General features: G+C 58.5%; 3 protein-coding genes across 9 annotated transcripts; 2 read left to right on the top strand and 1 right to left on the bottom strand.

Annotated features, from left to right (window-relative positions):
• Positions 1-241: 241 nt before the first annotated feature.
• SLC52A2 (solute carrier family 52 member 2) lies at positions 242-2,701 on the bottom strand. Of its 4 annotated transcripts, none has more exons than XM_006220534.4 (5): positions 2,560-2,701; positions 2,007-2,242; positions 1,040-1,913; positions 822-945; positions 242-716 (listed from the first exon to the last, which is right to left on the bottom strand). In XM_006220534.4, exons 2-5 carry the CDS (start codon positions 2,134-2,136, stop codon positions 504-506), a joined length of 1,341 nt encoding a protein of 446 aa, XP_006220596.2. In that variant the 5' UTR covers positions 2,137-2,242; positions 2,560-2,701; the 3' UTR covers positions 242-503. The 4 variants fall into 4 exon arrangements, with proteins under 4 accessions (XP_006220596.2, XP_072806112.1, XP_072806111.1 ...); XM_072950011.1 differs by having other exon boundaries at positions 2,007-2,238; positions 2,522-2,700; XM_072950010.1 differs by having other exon boundaries at positions 2,007-2,238; positions 2,560-2,699.
• Positions 2,680-6,085, top strand: FBXL6 (F-box and leucine rich repeat protein 6). Of its 4 annotated transcripts, none has more exons than XM_072950009.1 (9): positions 2,680-2,905; positions 3,714-3,872; positions 3,959-4,097; positions 4,402-4,533; positions 4,608-4,715; positions 4,801-4,914; positions 4,983-5,214; positions 5,303-5,549; positions 5,845-6,085. In XM_072950009.1, exons 4-9 carry the CDS (start codon positions 4,480-4,482, stop codon positions 5,993-5,995), a joined length of 906 nt encoding a protein of 301 aa, XP_072806110.1. In that variant the 5' UTR covers positions 2,680-2,905; positions 3,714-3,872; positions 3,959-4,097; positions 4,402-4,479; the 3' UTR covers positions 5,996-6,085. The 4 variants fall into 4 exon arrangements, with proteins under 4 accessions (XP_072806110.1, XP_006211259.2, XP_072806108.1 ...); XM_006211197.2 differs by lacking the exon at positions 2,680-2,905 and adding an exon at positions 3,007-3,440 and having other exon boundaries at positions 4,034-4,097; XM_072950007.1 differs by lacking the exon at positions 2,680-2,905 and adding an exon at positions 3,007-3,440.
• Positions 6,086-6,393: 308 nt separating this feature from the next.
• On the top strand, positions 6,394-8,489 carry TMEM249 (transmembrane protein 249). Its single transcript, XM_072949676.1, has 7 exons — positions 6,394-6,405; positions 6,606-6,713; positions 6,788-6,938; positions 7,263-7,357; positions 7,474-7,669; positions 7,828-7,913; positions 8,190-8,489. Exons 1-7 carry the CDS (start codon positions 6,394-6,396, stop codon positions 8,373-8,375), a joined length of 834 nt encoding a protein of 277 aa, XP_072805777.1. The 3' UTR covers positions 8,376-8,489.
• Positions 8,490-14,301: the final 5,812 nt, after the last annotated feature.

Here is a 14,301-nt window from a genome sequence, read left to right as displayed (position 1 = left end):
AGGTCCTGGGAGCTGGCCTTCACCCTCCTTCTGGGAAGTTCTGTGTGCGTTTGTGTGTCGGGGGGGGGGTTCTGTAAAGCAATGGTGGGGAACAGGAGTCCTGGGCTCAGAGGGCATGACCCCAGGATCTGTGAGAGTTGCCTGGGGGCGGCAGGCCCCTGCTGAACATGTCAAGCTACTGCTCCTGCTCAGGGACAGCTACCTGCACAGGGAGGTTGTTCTTGGGATTAATTCCAACTCATAGAATAAAAACACTTTATTGTACAAATCTCACACAGTCCCCAGGCCCGGGACCAAGTCCACACCCCGAGTCAGGCCTTGGCCCTGAGCCTGCTCTGTGGTCCCCACCCTGGGCTGCAGTGCCAGGTTCTCCTGTGGGGGTGCAGGTATCTATGAACATGCCATGTGTGGGATGCGCGTCCCTGGGCTGGGGGCACTCAGGCACTGTGGCAGCCCCAACCTGAAGACAGGTGGGGTGGAATGAGGTCCCCACCTGGCCAGGCTTAGGAGCTACACAGGTCCACACAGTCCTTCCCGCTTTGGAACACATGGTAGATGCTGGTGGGGGGAAACATGGCAACGGCGCCAAGCAGGGAGCCCACCTGGATGGCCACGCCAGCTGCCAGCAAGGCCGGCTGACCCCCACCATGTAGCAGCGAGCTGGCAGCCACCTTCACGTATGAGAACACGCCCAGACACAGAACCCACGACACCACCTGGGAGGGTGGACACGGCAGCAGGCTAAGTATAAGACACTCCTGCTCTAGGGCCAACCCCTCCCGACTGCCACCCTCTTTGCTCTGTGTCCCCCGTGTACTTACCACAAGAACCACTCCTGCAGCGGTGCCCACCAGGGGCGGGCAGGGGCTCAGGACTGCTAGTGTCATCAGATAGGCCCCGAAGAGCATGCCCAGCAGAGAGAGACTCCCCAGCCCTGCCAGGGATCTGCCAGGGGTGAGCAAGAACTCAGGGCGGGCTGTGCAGGGACCAGGCCTTCATCCTTAAATCCCACCCCAAGTGGCTTGGGGCCCCTGCATACCTGCACAGAACACCCATGGCCAGGAAGCAGGCGAGGGGATTGGCGGCACTGCCCAGCACCACGGCCAGGTGGTAGGCCAGGCGCCCATAGGGCAAGCAGGAATAGCTCTGCACAGCAGGCAACACGCCATTGGTCAGAGCATTGGTGATGGCCAGCAGGCCCAGCAGACAGGCTCCACGGGCGGAGAGCAGCCTATGGGCCGCAAGGTCGGGGCTGGGGGTGCTGCTTGCCACCTGGCTGGGTGACTCCTGCAGCGGCGAGGCCTCTTCCTCTTCCTCCTCCTCTGCTCCAGGGGTTCCCACCCTCAGGCCAGGCCCTGGACCCCCTGCAGGTACAGACGGTGGTGATGGCAACAGCAGCAGGAGACCCTGGAAGGCGGCAGCTGAAATGACCAACAGGGCGGTCAAGGTTCCAAAGAAGGTGCTGGCGGGAAAACGCTCTGGGAAGTCATGGGGGGGCCCAGGAGTGCCATTGGTGGGGGCTGGTGGGCACTCGAGACGGCCCACACCCTGCACTAAGGCCAGCACACAGGGAAGCAGGGCACTGAGGCCCTGGCCCGAGAAGAAAGACCGCAAGAAGGTGGGGGGCAAGTGGCTGAGGAAGGGCAGGAAAGTGACATTAGAGGCACAGCAGGCCAGTGCCAGCACAAAGGCCAGAGCTAGGAAGGCCACAGAGTGGACCTGCCCTGCCACCGTGGTCACGTGCCACCACAACGGGGCCAGCAGGGCTGTGCCCACCACACTCAGCGCCTGCACCACCTGGATGGGGGCCCGCTCGCCCTTGCCCGGGGCCAGCCGCCTCCACAGGGTCACCACCAACAGACCCAGGTTCCCTAGGGCCACAAGCACAGAGAGGTATGAGGGGAGACTCCAACCTGCAAGGGAAGAAATGAGGAGACATGTCAAGGACAGGATGCCACGGGTCAAAGGGCAGCCATAGCCCCCCTTCCTGGCACACTCCTACCCACCCTCAGGAAGGTCTTTCACCACCACAGGCAGCTCCACCCAGATCCCGTTGATGGCAGCCCATGAGCCCATGCCAAAGAGGGCTACCAGCAGGTGGGTCAGCACCAGATGGCCCAGCGGGGGTGCTGCCATCCAGCCCAAGGTTAGGGCCTCCAGGACAGGGCAAAGATCACAGCCAGCTCTTCTTTTCCCCACGTTAGGTCCAGTAGCTCCTCAGGAAACTGAAGACCTCGTCTAGCTTGAAGGAAACAGACACTCAAGAAGGACAAGGAAGAGACGCACAGCCAGAGTCAGAAGAGAGCCAGACTGCCAAGACCAGGGAAATTGCAGGGAATGTCCAGGGTAGGAGATGGGGAGGAGGAGGGGCCCAGCGCACCAAAGAGCACCGGCCGCCGGGATCAGGACAAGGCGAGGCCATCAGGCAGGGAAGCAGGAAGGCGCCACAGCCCCAGGGGAGGATGATGAAAGAGCGAGCTGCTCTTCGTATCTGAGTTGCCGAGACCACTACCACACTCACCCCCCGGACGCAGAACAAGGACTCCGGGACATAGATACCTCTCCGGGGCCACGCACACCTCTGCAGCTTCTGCGAGACCGCGGACTGCGGAGCCAAGTCGGGGCTGGGGGTGTGGCCGCGGCGGGCCCCGCCCCTCGCTGCGTCAGGTGGCGCGCAGAGAGCCGTTCGGAAGCACCGCCGGGGTCCCTGCGCCTCGGGGTCCAGCACCTGCGCGCCCCCTGGCGCAGCGGCCGGCCGTCCCGCCACACTTCGAGGGCGCCGCCTCCGGCCCAAGGCCCCAGTCCCAGCCCAGAACCAGTGGGGCCAGAAAACGCAGCCGGGCCGGAGTGAGGACTCCAAGTCTCCGGCCAGAAATCAGGGAAGCCGCAGGTCGGCGTGCCCCAGGTATGGCCCAGCACCGGAAATCCCGCCCCGGAAGTAGAGTGCGGGGCCCGGAGAGGGGGCTAGCCCGCGGCCCAGACACCGCCCCGCATCTTCCGCTGCAGATCCCGTCACTTCCGCTCCACTGGGCAGAGCTTGGAGCGTGGCGAGTGGCTATGGCTCTTGGGGTGGTTCCGCGGGCCCGGCGAAGAGTCCGGGGGACGGCGCCGGCCCGCTCGGCAGAGGACTGGTGGTGGGATCGGCTGGCGCCGAGCGGCTCCGGGTACCATTTGCTGCAGTCGGACAGCATGCTGCTGGTGCTACCCACCCCGGGGCCCGCCCGCGCCCGCGCGCAGAGGCGCGCCGCCCGCCGCGGTCGGCGGCTGCGGCCCCCGGGGTCCCGCCCCGCTGAGGCCAAAGCCAAGCCCAGGACCTCATCCGCGCCCGCGCCGCAGCAGGGGCCCGACCCGGGCTGGGGCGACCGCATCCCCTTGGAAATCCTGCTGCGGATTTTCGGGCTGTTGGTGGAGGCGAATGGGCCCATGCCCTTCCTCGGCAGGTACCCAAGCCCGTCGCGCGCAGCGCTGTAGCTCATGCTGACCTCTTGCGTACGCAGCGGGTGGCTAAGCGCCCACACATGCGTGCCAGAGTGCGCAGTCTCTCAGGTGGTTCAGGTGGAACCGCAGGGTCCTGACTTTGAGCTGAGGTGTCCGCAGCGTTGTGAGAGTTGTGGGGGGCGGGTCCTTCCTCTTAGAAAACCCCATGGCGGCAGCTGGTCGGGGCGGGCATCGGCCACAAAAGGCCCGGCCCTTAAGCAGAGATTTTTTCCCAGGGCTGCACGCGTGTGCCGCCGCTGGCACGAGGCCGCCTCCCAGCCCGCGCTCTGGCACACCCTGACTCTGTCACCCCCGCTGGCGGGCCGCCCTGCCAAAGGCGGAGCCAAGGCTGAGAAGAAGCTCCTTGCTTCCCTTGAGTGGCTTATCCCTAATCGGTGAGGAATTCCATCTTTGTCTTAACCCCTCACTCCATTTGTGTGATGTGTGGGAAGCCCCAGACCCCTTCCTCTCCCTGCACCAGCGTGATAGGTGGGAGAACGCTGACAGAAGGGCAGCTTGGGAACGCTGTGCAGCTCTGCCTCTGCTGTCGGCCCAGGTTCTCACAGCTCCAGAGGCTGACTCTCATCCACTGGAAGTCCCAGTTACACCCTGTGTTGAAGGTGAGAGCTCCAGGCTGCCCTGCACTCCAGCCATGACACTCTGAGGTTGCCCGGTACTTCCAGGGAGTGGGTCAGACACCATGGGGCCCAATGCTGCCCCATGGGGATGCCTGCCTGGCTCTCCTTTCCTGGTGTCTCCTCCAGCTGGGAGTTGTGAGAAATGGGAGCACCCAGGTAGGCCTGGCAAGGGCAGCAAGGAGATCAGTGCTGAGGCAGTGAAGTGGGGTTGGTGCCAACCATCAGTCTCTACTTTGTGGATCACAGCCTTCACTCCCCGCATCCCAGCTGGCCCTGTCTTCCACAGCTGGTTAGTGAGTCCTGTCCTCGGCTTACCTTCCTCAAGCTCTCGGATTGCCACGGTGTGACCCCCAACACTTTGATCATGCTAGCCAAAGCCTGCCCCCAGCTCCACAGCCTGGACGTACAACATTCCATGGTGAGCCCTGTGTCCCCAACAGCCCCAAAGAAGCCTGGGCTGAGGTGACAGGTACCCCTGTGCTGGGTCCCCAGGTGGAGTCCACGGCTGTGGTGAGCTTCTTGGAGGAGGCAGGGCCCCGAATGCGGAAGCTGTGGCTGACCTACAGCTCCCAGACAACAGCCATCTTGGGTGCACTGCTGGTAGGTCTGTGATGGGCAGGAGCAGAGCTGGATGCTGAGCCCGATCCCGCCAGGCCACTGACCCAGTGTTCTCCTGCCCCTGCAGGGCAGCTGCTGCCCACAGCTTCAGGTCCTGGAGGTGAGCACTGGCATCAACCACAACATCACTCCCCTCCAACTTCCTGTAGAGGCTCTGCAGAAAGGCTGCCCCCAGCTGCAGGTACCTGATGCCCCACCTCTTCCACCCGTCACCCCTCTCCCCATCTGCAGCCTGGGCCTTTTTCCCAGGTGCTGCGGCTTCTGAACCTGATGTGGCTGCCCAGGCCTTCGGGGCGAGCAGCGACTCCTGGCCCAGGCTTCCCCAGCCTGGAGGAGCTCTGCCTTGCCAGCTCCACCTGCAACTTCGTGAGCAATGAGGTCCTGGACCGCCTGCTCCACGGCTCCCCTAACCTGCGCTTGTTGGACCTTCGCGGCTGTGCCCGAATCACACCTGCTGGCCTGCATGATCTGCCGTGTCAGGGTCAGCTCTCCCTGGGCGGTAGCTGGACAGGTGGCATGTGGGGGTCCTTGCCCGCTCCACAGCTCATGCCCACTCCTGTCACCTCCAGAGCTGGAGCAGCTTCACTTGGGCCTGTATGGCATGTCAGACCGGCTGACTCTAGCCAAGGAGGGCAGCCCTCTGTTGACCCAGAAGTGGTGCCACACACTGCGGGAACTGGACTTAAGTGGCCAGGGCTTCAGCGAGAAGGACCTGGAGCAGGCCTTAGCCGCCTTCTCAGGCACCCCTGAGGGCTCACACCCAGCCCTGTGCTCCCTCAACCTCAGGGGCACCCAGGTCACACCAAGCACAGTCAGGTTAGTGCCCCCCTCCCCCTGTCAGTTCTTTGGGGCCCGTGTGGCTTGCCCTCCTGTTCTCCTGGCTTGCCAGCTCCAGGGGTCTGAAAAGGGAGCCCATATTGGCCAAGCCCCTGCTTGGGGCTGGCCTTGGGGACATCAAGAGTATGGGGCTTAGGCCTTGGTGGCTGTAGGTCACAGAGCCAGCTGTGGTGCAAGGGTAGAGAGGTCTCCCTACCCAGGCCTTGCTGGGGTCGGGGTCTGGGTCTTGTCGGGGCCAGTGGCTTAACCCCCGTGGTCTGCCCTGCCCGCACAGCTCTGTGATCAGCAGTTGCCCGGGTCTGCTGTACCTCAACCTGGAGTCCTGCCGCTGCCTGCCCCGGGGCCTGAAGCGGGCCTACAGGGGCCCAGGGGAAGTCCAGTGGTGCCTGGAGCAGCTGCTAACCAGCCTCGCCTCTGTCAGCTAGGCAGCTCCAGACTCCTCGGCCGGCCAGTCCTGGCCTGCACCCTTTCCCAGTTTTGAATGTTTGAGCGTTATAATAAAACATTTTTAGGAACTCTTGTGTGTTCTTTGTGATCAGGGTGAGGGAACAGGGGCTGTCCCTGAGGGGCTAGAATGGGCCCAGAACCTGTGTGTTGTGGGCTTGGAGGTGGCCCCCAGGGCCCCTGAGTCTGTATGTGGCTGTGTCTTACCTTCTCACTCCTGGGCTCAAATCTTGGACTGGGAGAGAGAGGGAGTATGTATGTGTGTGTGTGTGCGCACACGCGCTACCCTCAGGGACACTAAGCTGAGTTGTCCGTGGTTGTATGTGAGGATTTGGCCTGGGCAGAGGTGGCAATGGAGAGATGAAAGCCATGCTTAGCCATGGGGTTCGTGGTGGGGCACCTGCTTGCAGATTCCAGCTCAGGCCTGGGATGTCCACTTCCTCCACCTTCAGGTGAAGACTGAACCAGGCTGTACGGGGGTGGGGACTACTGGGAAGTGTACGCCCACCACAGGCCTGGACCGGAGACTCCCTGGAGAAGGAATGATCACTAGGACGAGCCCTTCTAGAACCCACTGCTCAGAGCTTCTAGAACCCTGCGCAGCCCAGCCTGGACTGCCACCTGGCATCGCTCCCCTGCCATTGCCTGAGAGCTCCTGCTCCTTCCTGGGCCGCAATCCTGGAGGCTTTATTCCCCCAGGTATGAGCGTGACTGTGGGCAGTGGGCGGTGGCAACAGATGAGCCGCTCGGCTGACTGCCTCTACCTGACTCAGGTCCGCAAGGGCCGGATCAGCAGCCTGCCCACGACCTCCGGCGGCAAGCCCTTCCAGCTCTGGGCCCTAGGACTCTTCTGCACCGAGCGTAACTTGGCTAAGCGCCTCAGGAGCAACAGCTTCTACCCTTTCACGGAGCAGCAGCCGAACGGTGCGCGTGGACCGCTGCGGGGTCAGGAAATCAGAACCAGGAGGGCCCGGGACGCGGGGCGGGGTGGGGACCTGAATGGGGCGGAGCCATAGCCCTGGGCGGGACCAGGACCTGAACAGGGCGGAGCCGAGGCGAAACAGGAGGGCAAGGCCCTGGGCAGAGCCGGTCGCATGCGAGTGGACGTTGGAACTGTAGGCTGGACGCCTATCCGGGCCCCAAGCCCTGTGTGGGTCTGGTGTTCCGGGCCCCGACCCCTGGCTCTGTCACCTCCGGCTGCGAGCAAGGGCACGCTGTCCTCATGCGCCGCCGCCGCGCCGCCCCCAGTCTTCGTGCTCGAGTACTACCTGGACACGCTGTGGAAGGGGACTCTGCTCTTCGTCGTCTGCCTCTTGCTCGTCAGCTTCGGCCTCGTGAGCCAGGTCTGAGATGCTGGGCCGGCTCCTCAAGGCCTCCCTCCCGTGGGGGCCGGACCCGCCACTCGGCGCCCCGCCCCGGGGCCCCGCGGCGGCTCAGAAGGTCTCCGCGGTGTCCGCAGGTACGGAAGCAGGAGACCTGGGGCTTCCCCGCCTACGGCATGGGCATCGGCCTCTGGCTCATGATCTCGTCGCTGCCGCGACGCCGCCTAGTGCTCAACCACACGCGCGGCGTGTACCACTTCTCCATCCAGGGCCGCACTGTGTGTCAGGGGCCCATGCATCTGGTCTACGTGCGCCTGGCGCTCAGCTCCGACGGTGACGCACCGGGCGGGCAGCAGATGCGGGGGCTGCGTGCAAGGGAAGGGGAAGCCATGTGGAGTGGGGAGGGGCGGGCAAACGGGCCCATGCCCGGTCCCGAAGCCCCCGACCCCGCTCCCCAGAGCCCCGGAGCTGAGCCGCTTGCCTCTTGCCAGCCTACAGAAGGTGCTTCTTCCAGCTGGTTCTGTGCGGCCACAAGTTGGAGCCGCTGGTGCTGGTGCAGCTGTCAGAGCGCTACGAGGTGGGTCCCACCCAGCCGGCCTAGGGGCCTCAGACACACTCCCCTCCCTCCTCGGTTCAGCATGACGCCGGCCACTGTTTAGGGCGCTAGGATGAGTCCATTTCGCAGGTGGAGGGTGCATACAACAAGGTCTTCTGCCAGAAGAGGGCGCGGGGGCTGACGGGCAGGGCTGCAGATGCGGTCTGCAAGGGGAGGGGACCCCTCGGGGGCGCCGCGGCTGCGGGTGGCGGGGCTTCTCTTGTCCTGACAAGAGCTGACCGTTACCCACTCCCACAGCAAATGGAATATCTGGGTCGTCACATCGCCCGGAAGCTCAACATTAACTACTTCGACAGTCTGGCCTCCTCCTACCGGCACGTGGTCCGCCACTGGCCGCTGGGGGCCGCCTTCAGCCCGGGCATCGCACTGCGCAAGACCCGTGCCTATGACAAGCTGAGCTCTGGGTCCGACCTGGACGTGTGATGCTGCCGGCGGGCACCCCCTCCCCGACCCCAGGACTGCGCTCGCCCTTCTCCTCCAATATCCCAGCTCCACCGACTACTGGCCTTCCTCTCAATAAAGTGACCTCTTGCTTAAGCCTGGTCGTTTCCCCCGTGCGTTTGGGGGCTCCTGCTCCAGGGTCTTCCTTTAGCGCACACTTCACAGGGCGTCAGGGAGCCTGTCAGGGAGCAGCCTGGAGTTGGGGTTGGAAGAGGGGGTAGTTGTGGGAGTGACCATGACAAGAGGCCAGGCCTCCAGGACACGTGTGGGACACACTTGCCTTTCTTGGTCAGTAGCACTGAACTGGTCCTACTTGGCGTCGGAAGTGCGGACCAGTGAGTGGGATCCAGGAGTCAGAATCTGATTGGTCCACTCTGGGTCAGGTGTCTGCTCTAGTCCAATCAGTGCTGGGATGGGGGAACGGCAGCAGGTCGGGCCCTCTGCCTAGAGGGTGGATCCTGGCTAGGCACGCCCCGAGGGCGCTGCCATGGAGCCCTCTGCCAGAGCCTCAGGCCCGCTGGCAGAGTAGAGCCACGGTGTCCCTGGAGTGGGCTTCTGCCTGCCTGTTGGAACCCCAGTCCCAGGTTCCCTGTCCAGTGGGTGTTCTCACTTCTGGGTGGTGAAAGCTGCTGTGGGAGCAGAGAAAGCAGAGACACCTGACACTGTCCACCTGGTTTCCTGTTCAGCCTTTTCCCTCAGGGCCATGCTCATGACCCAGGCCTTTGTGCACTGTGTCAGCGGAGTATCCCTGGCACCAGGACCAGCTGCAGACTTTGCAGGGCCCCATGCAAAATGAGAATGTGGAGGTCTTTGTTAAAAAGTAAGAATTTCCAGACAGCAGTACTAGAGTGTTAAATCAAGCACAGGTTCCTCTGAGCTTGGGGTCCTGCAGATTGCTCAGATCACATACCTGTGAAGCTGGACCTGCCTGGAACCCTGGCTCAGAGTCACTCACTGACTCCCAGCATCCCTGCCTGTCTCTGGAGCAGGGACCAGAGGCTGCTGGGACTGCCTTAGGCAATTGTTACTCAAGGCACGAGTGCAGGGACCCCCTACTCCTCAGGATGGGGCCCAAGCTGTCCCCAGAGTGGCAGGGCCTAGCTTTCCCTACAGGGAAAGCTCAAGAGGGTGGGCAGAACTCAGCAATGGAGGGATTTGGATAGACTAGGGGGTGAGGTGTGTGGCATGTGGGCCAAGGAGCTAGGCTGCCTGGGTGAGTGAGTGCCATGTGGTTGAGCCAGGCCTAGGGTGCCCAAGCTGCCTGTCTGCTGTGTGCCAGCCCCTTGGGCTCCAGGAGGCTGTTCAGATCGGTTACCGAGGCTTCAGGTTGGGATTCAGTTCCCCCCCTCCCCTGGCATGCCAAGCCCCTGCCCTCCCAGAGACGACATCCTAAGGGAGACCCAGACTGAAGCGCTGACTTCTTGCTGCAAAGTGCCTGGAGGAGGGTGGGGTTCCTTCATCTGGGGGTCAGATCTTTCCAAGGATTCAGCATTTGAGCTGAGACAAGGATCTGAGGGTCATGTGGCACTCAGGCGGAGAGGCTTCTGGGAAGAGGGCAGGAAGTGTAAAGGGCATAGTGCGTGGTGCGGGACTGAGCTGCATGAACTGGAGACGCTGCAAGGGGGCAGGCTGGTCAGAGAAAGCTCAAGGGGGAGGCAGGAATTGGTTTTTCTCTCTGCAATGGGAAACCACTGGGAGTTGTAAGCAGACATGCACTGTAATCTGGGCAGGGGTGGGGAAAGGCCAGGAGGTTGCAGGAATTGTGCGGGGAGAGAAGGGGAGCCTGAACCCCAGTGGGGCAGAGAGGAACAGAGAGGGTTATGGGCAGGTCTGAGCTACACAGCAGATAGGCTTTGCTGGCAGGCTGGATGCATGCAGGAAAGGAGTCCAGGGTTTCTGGCCTGGAGCTGGGGGGTCATCGGGAGGAGAGACGAGGAATTGGGAGTTCTGAGCTAGGGGAGACTTTGAGATGGCAGGGAGGCTCTGGGGTGGAGGGGGAGGGGCATGAAGCAGAGATCTGGGGCTCTCATCCCACAGGAGGTCCCTCAGGCCAGGCCCTGGTGTCCCCTGGCAGACAGTCGGTAGAGAAAGGAAAGGCCAGCCAAGGATAGTGCCCTGGCACCTGGCACACAGAGGGAGGGGACAAGGCTCACAGAGGGAGGGGACAAGAGAACCTGAGAGGGAAGGGGAGGAAACCCCTGTCCGCTGGGATGGGGGCTCACCAGGGGTGGGAAGATCCCCTAGAAACAGCCTCAGGGTAGGGACTGAGCAGCACTGCAGGAGCAGGGTGGGGCAGGGGAAGGAGAGGGGAGGCAGGGGGAGACCACACAGGGAGACTCACTGCCAAGGGAAGAGAGACCAGGAGGCTGCTGTGGGAGGTAGATCTTGTTGTTCACTTTTAAAGGCACATTGCCGTGCAGATGGGAATGGCCCAACAAAAAGATACGTATTACGAAGCAGGTGACAAGGGACATTTTCAGGGAACACTTCTTGGCTGCGCAGAAGAGGAAGGATTGGGAACACAGTTGGGATGGGGAGCAGGATCCTTGCCCACCCTCCACTTGTTCCCCAGAAAAAGTCCCCCAAAGTTATCTAGGCATGTGATCATGCAGAAGAAAGACTGCATTTCCCAGACTCCATTCCAGATAGGAAAGTGGTCTTCAGATGAATTCTTTGAGTAATGCAATGTAAGAATCGTTATGTGTAGAAGTGGGGAGGAGGGATGGCCAAGGTGGCAGAGTCAGAAAACCCTGAGTTCTCCTTCTCCCACGGGCACCCAAAGTAAAACTGTTTACAGGACAACCATCGATAAGTGCCAACTGAAGACCAGCAGAAAAGATCTTCTAAAACTAAAGATATAAAGATAGAGCCACAACAACATGGGTGGGAGGGGTGCAGTCATGATATAGTGGAGACCCACACCCCCACGGGGTGTCCCACACATGAGCAGATAATCACAACTGCAGCAGTTCTCCCCAAGGAGTGAGAGGTCTGAGCCTCACAGCAGGTTCCCCAGCACGGGGTCCTGCACTGGGAGGATGAGCCCCCGGAATAGCTGGCTTGGAAGGCCAGTAGGCCTGGTGCATGGGAGGGCCAGAGGGCTGTGGGAAACTGTCTCCACTCAAAGGGTGTGCCCAGTGTCACATGCTCCAAGACCCAATGCAGGGGCAATCATTTGAAAGGAGCCTGAATTAGACTCATTTGCTGATCTCAGCCTCCCAGAGAGTCAGGAGGCCACTGGGGCTCCCCCTGGGAACATAAGTGCTGCTGGAAGCCATTCTTGGGAGCTCATTCTACCACAAGGACACAGGTGCTGACAAGCACCATTCTGGAGTCCTCCCTCTGGCTTATTAGTGCTGGGGGCTTACTTCGCACCAGTCCTGGGAGCCCTCAGGCTGAGCAGCCAGCAGTGGGGGGACCGGCCCCACCTACCACCAGGATCCCCTAGGTCCTGCAGCCAGCCTGCCCTGGGACCAGGCCCTGCCCAGCAGTGAGTCAGTGCTCTCTAAATGAGTCAAGGTCTGGCAGCCAACTTGGCCAGGGGTCAGCTCCATCTACCAGCATGCCACAGTAGGACTCCACCACAACATTAAAGGGCACCCCTAGAGCACACAGCTTTGGTGACCAGAGCGGAGTGTGCTGCTGAACCTCATAGGACGTCTCCTACATAAGCCACTTCTCCAAGATCAGGAAGCATAACTGACCTGCCTAATACACAGAAATAAAGACAGAGAATTAGGTAAAATGAGGCTCCAGAGGAATATGCTCCAACTGCAGAAACAAAGACACTACAGACAAAGACACCACACAAAAAAGAAAATTACAAGCCAACATCCCTGATGAGCATAGATGCAAAAATCCTCAACAAAATATTAGCAAAGCAAATTCAATAACGCTTTACCCGCGATCAAACGGGATTTACCCCAAGGACGCCAGGATGGGTAAATATTCACAAATCAATCAATGTGATGCAGTTCATTAACAAATTGAAGAATAAAACTCACATGATCATCTCCATAGATGTGGAAAAAACTTTGGCAAAATTCAGCATCCATTTTTGATAAAAATTCTCAACAAAGTGGATATTTAGGGCACATACCTCCACATTATAAAGGCCATCTATGACAAACCCAGCTAACAGCATACTCTAAGGTGAAAAGCTGAAAGTATTTTCTCTAAGATCAGGAGAAAGACAAGGATGCCCACTCTTGCCACTTCTATTTAAAATAGTATTAGAAGTCTTGGCCACAGCAATCAGAGAAGAAAAATCCAGATCAGAAAAGAAGAAGTAAAACTGTTACCATTTGCAGATGGTATGGCACTAGACATAGAAAATTCCAAAGAAATCACCAAAAAACTATTAGAGTTAATAAATGAATTCAGTGAAGTTTCAAGATGCAAAATTAATATACAGAAATATGTTGCATTTCTATACACTAACAAGGAACTATTAGAGAAAGTGAGAGAACAGACTCATTCATAATTGCATAAAAAAAGAACGAAACACCTGGGAATAAATCTAACCAAAGAGGTACAAGACTTGTACTCGGAAAACTGTCTAAGACACTGATGAAAGAAATTGAAAACGACATAAACATGGAAAGATAGACTGTGTTCATGGATTGGAAGAATTAATATTGTTAAAATGACCACACTACCCAAAGCAATCTATAGATTCAATGCAATCCCTAACAAAATACCAATGATATTTTTCACAGAATCGAAACAAACAATTCCAAAATGTGTATGGAAACACAAAAGACTCCAAATGGTTGAAACAATCTTGAGAAAGAAAAATAAAGCTGGAAGTATCACACTCCCTGATTTCAAACAATCCTACAGAGCTATAGTCACCAGACAGTGTGGTACCGACACAAAAATGACATGTCGATCAATGGAACAGAATAGCGAGCCCAGAAAAAAACCCACACACTTGTGGTCAATCTACGACAAAGGAGGCAGGAATATACACAGGGGAAAAGACAGTCTCTTCAATGTTGGGAAAACTGGGCAGCTCCATGCAGAAGAATCAGACTGGACTGCTTTCCCACACCATGCACAAAAACAAACTCAAAATGGATTAAAGACTTACATGTAAAACCTGAAACCATGAAACTCCTAGAAGAAAACACAGGCAGTACACTGTTCAACATCGGTCTTAGCAGTATTTTTTTGGATCTGTCTCCTCAGGCAAGGGAAACAAAAGGAAAAATAAACAAATGGGACTGCATCAACCTAAAAAGCTTTTGCACAGCAAAGGAAACCACCAACAAAAAGAAAAGGCAGCCTACTGAATGGGAGAAATATTTGCAAAGAATATAGCCAACAAGGGGTTAGTATCCAAACTATACAAAGAACTCATATGCTGCAACATATCAGCAAAACAAACAACCCCAGTGAAAGATGAGCAGAGGGCCTGAATAGACACTTTTCGGAAGACATTCAGGTACCAGCAGACACGTGAGAACGACATCAGTCATCAGGGAAATGCAAATCAGAACCTCAGGGAGGCGTCACCTCACACCTGTCAGAAGGACCATAGTCAAAGAAGATGAAAACAGCGTTGGTGAGGATGTGGAGAGAAGGACCTCGTGCACTGCTGGTGGGAGTGCAAATTGGTGCAGCCACAATGGAAAACAGTATGGAGGTTCGTCAGAAAATTAAAAACAGAACTACCGCAGGATCCAGGAATGCCGCTTCTGGGGATTTACCTGAAGAAAACAAGAACACTAATTAGAAAAGATACTGCACCCCCATGTTCACTGCAGCCTTGTTTGCCCTCTCTCTGTACATACATATGTATACAGAATGCAATGTGACGCCGTTGTTTAAAAAAGAAGAACGAAGTCTTGCCCTCTGCAACAACGTGGACAGACCTGGAGGGCATTACGTTAAGTGAAATCAGTCA

This window comes from Vicugna pacos, chromosome 25 (genome assembly GCF_048564905.1).
Source record: "Vicugna pacos chromosome 25, VicPac4, whole genome shotgun sequence".
Lineage (NCBI taxonomy): Eukaryota > Metazoa > Chordata > Mammalia > Artiodactyla > Camelidae > Vicugna > Vicugna pacos.
Note: the sequence above shows the minus strand (reverse complement) of the source record. Positions and strands in the feature narration are given on the sequence as shown.

What these genes read in the sequence shown, in the direction of transcription:
- TMEM249 (XM_072949676.1), top strand. An exon ending in TGGAGGCTTTATTCCCCCAG is followed by an intron (nt 6,714 to 6,787) that starts GTATGAGCGTGA and finishes TACCTGACTCAG; the next exon opens with GTCCGCAAGGGCCGGATCAG. An exon ending in CACGGAGCAGCAGCCGAACG is followed by an intron (nt 6,939 to 7,262) that starts GTGCGCGTGGAC and finishes CGCCGCCCCCAG; the next exon opens with TCTTCGTGCTCGAGTACTAC.
- SLC52A2 (XM_006220534.4), bottom strand. Translation starts at nt 2,136, where the DNA reads ATGGCAGCACCCCCGCTGGGCCATCTGGTGCTGACCCACCTGCTGGTA. An exon ending in GCCATGGGTGTTCTGTGCAG is followed by an intron (nt 946 to 1,039) that starts GTATGCAGGGGC and finishes CACCCCTGGCAG; the next exon opens with ATCCCTGGCAGGGCTGGGGA. An exon ending in CTGCAGGAGTGGTTCTTGTG is followed by an intron (nt 717 to 821) that starts GTAAGTACACGG and finishes CCACCCTCCCAG; the next exon opens with GTGGTGTCGTGGGTTCTGTG.
- FBXL6 (XM_072950007.1), top strand. Translation starts at nt 3,058, where the DNA reads ATGGCTCTTGGGGTGGTTCCGCGGGCCCGGCGAAGAGTCCGGGGGACG. An exon ending in CCCATGCCCTTCCTCGGCAG is followed by an intron (nt 3,441 to 3,713) that starts GTACCCAAGCCC and finishes ATTTTTTCCCAG; the next exon opens with GGCTGCACGCGTGTGCCGCC. An exon ending in AGTTACACCCTGTGTTGAAG is followed by an intron (nt 4,098 to 4,401) that starts GTGAGAGCTCCA and finishes TGTCTTCCACAG; the next exon opens with CTGGTTAGTGAGTCCTGTCC.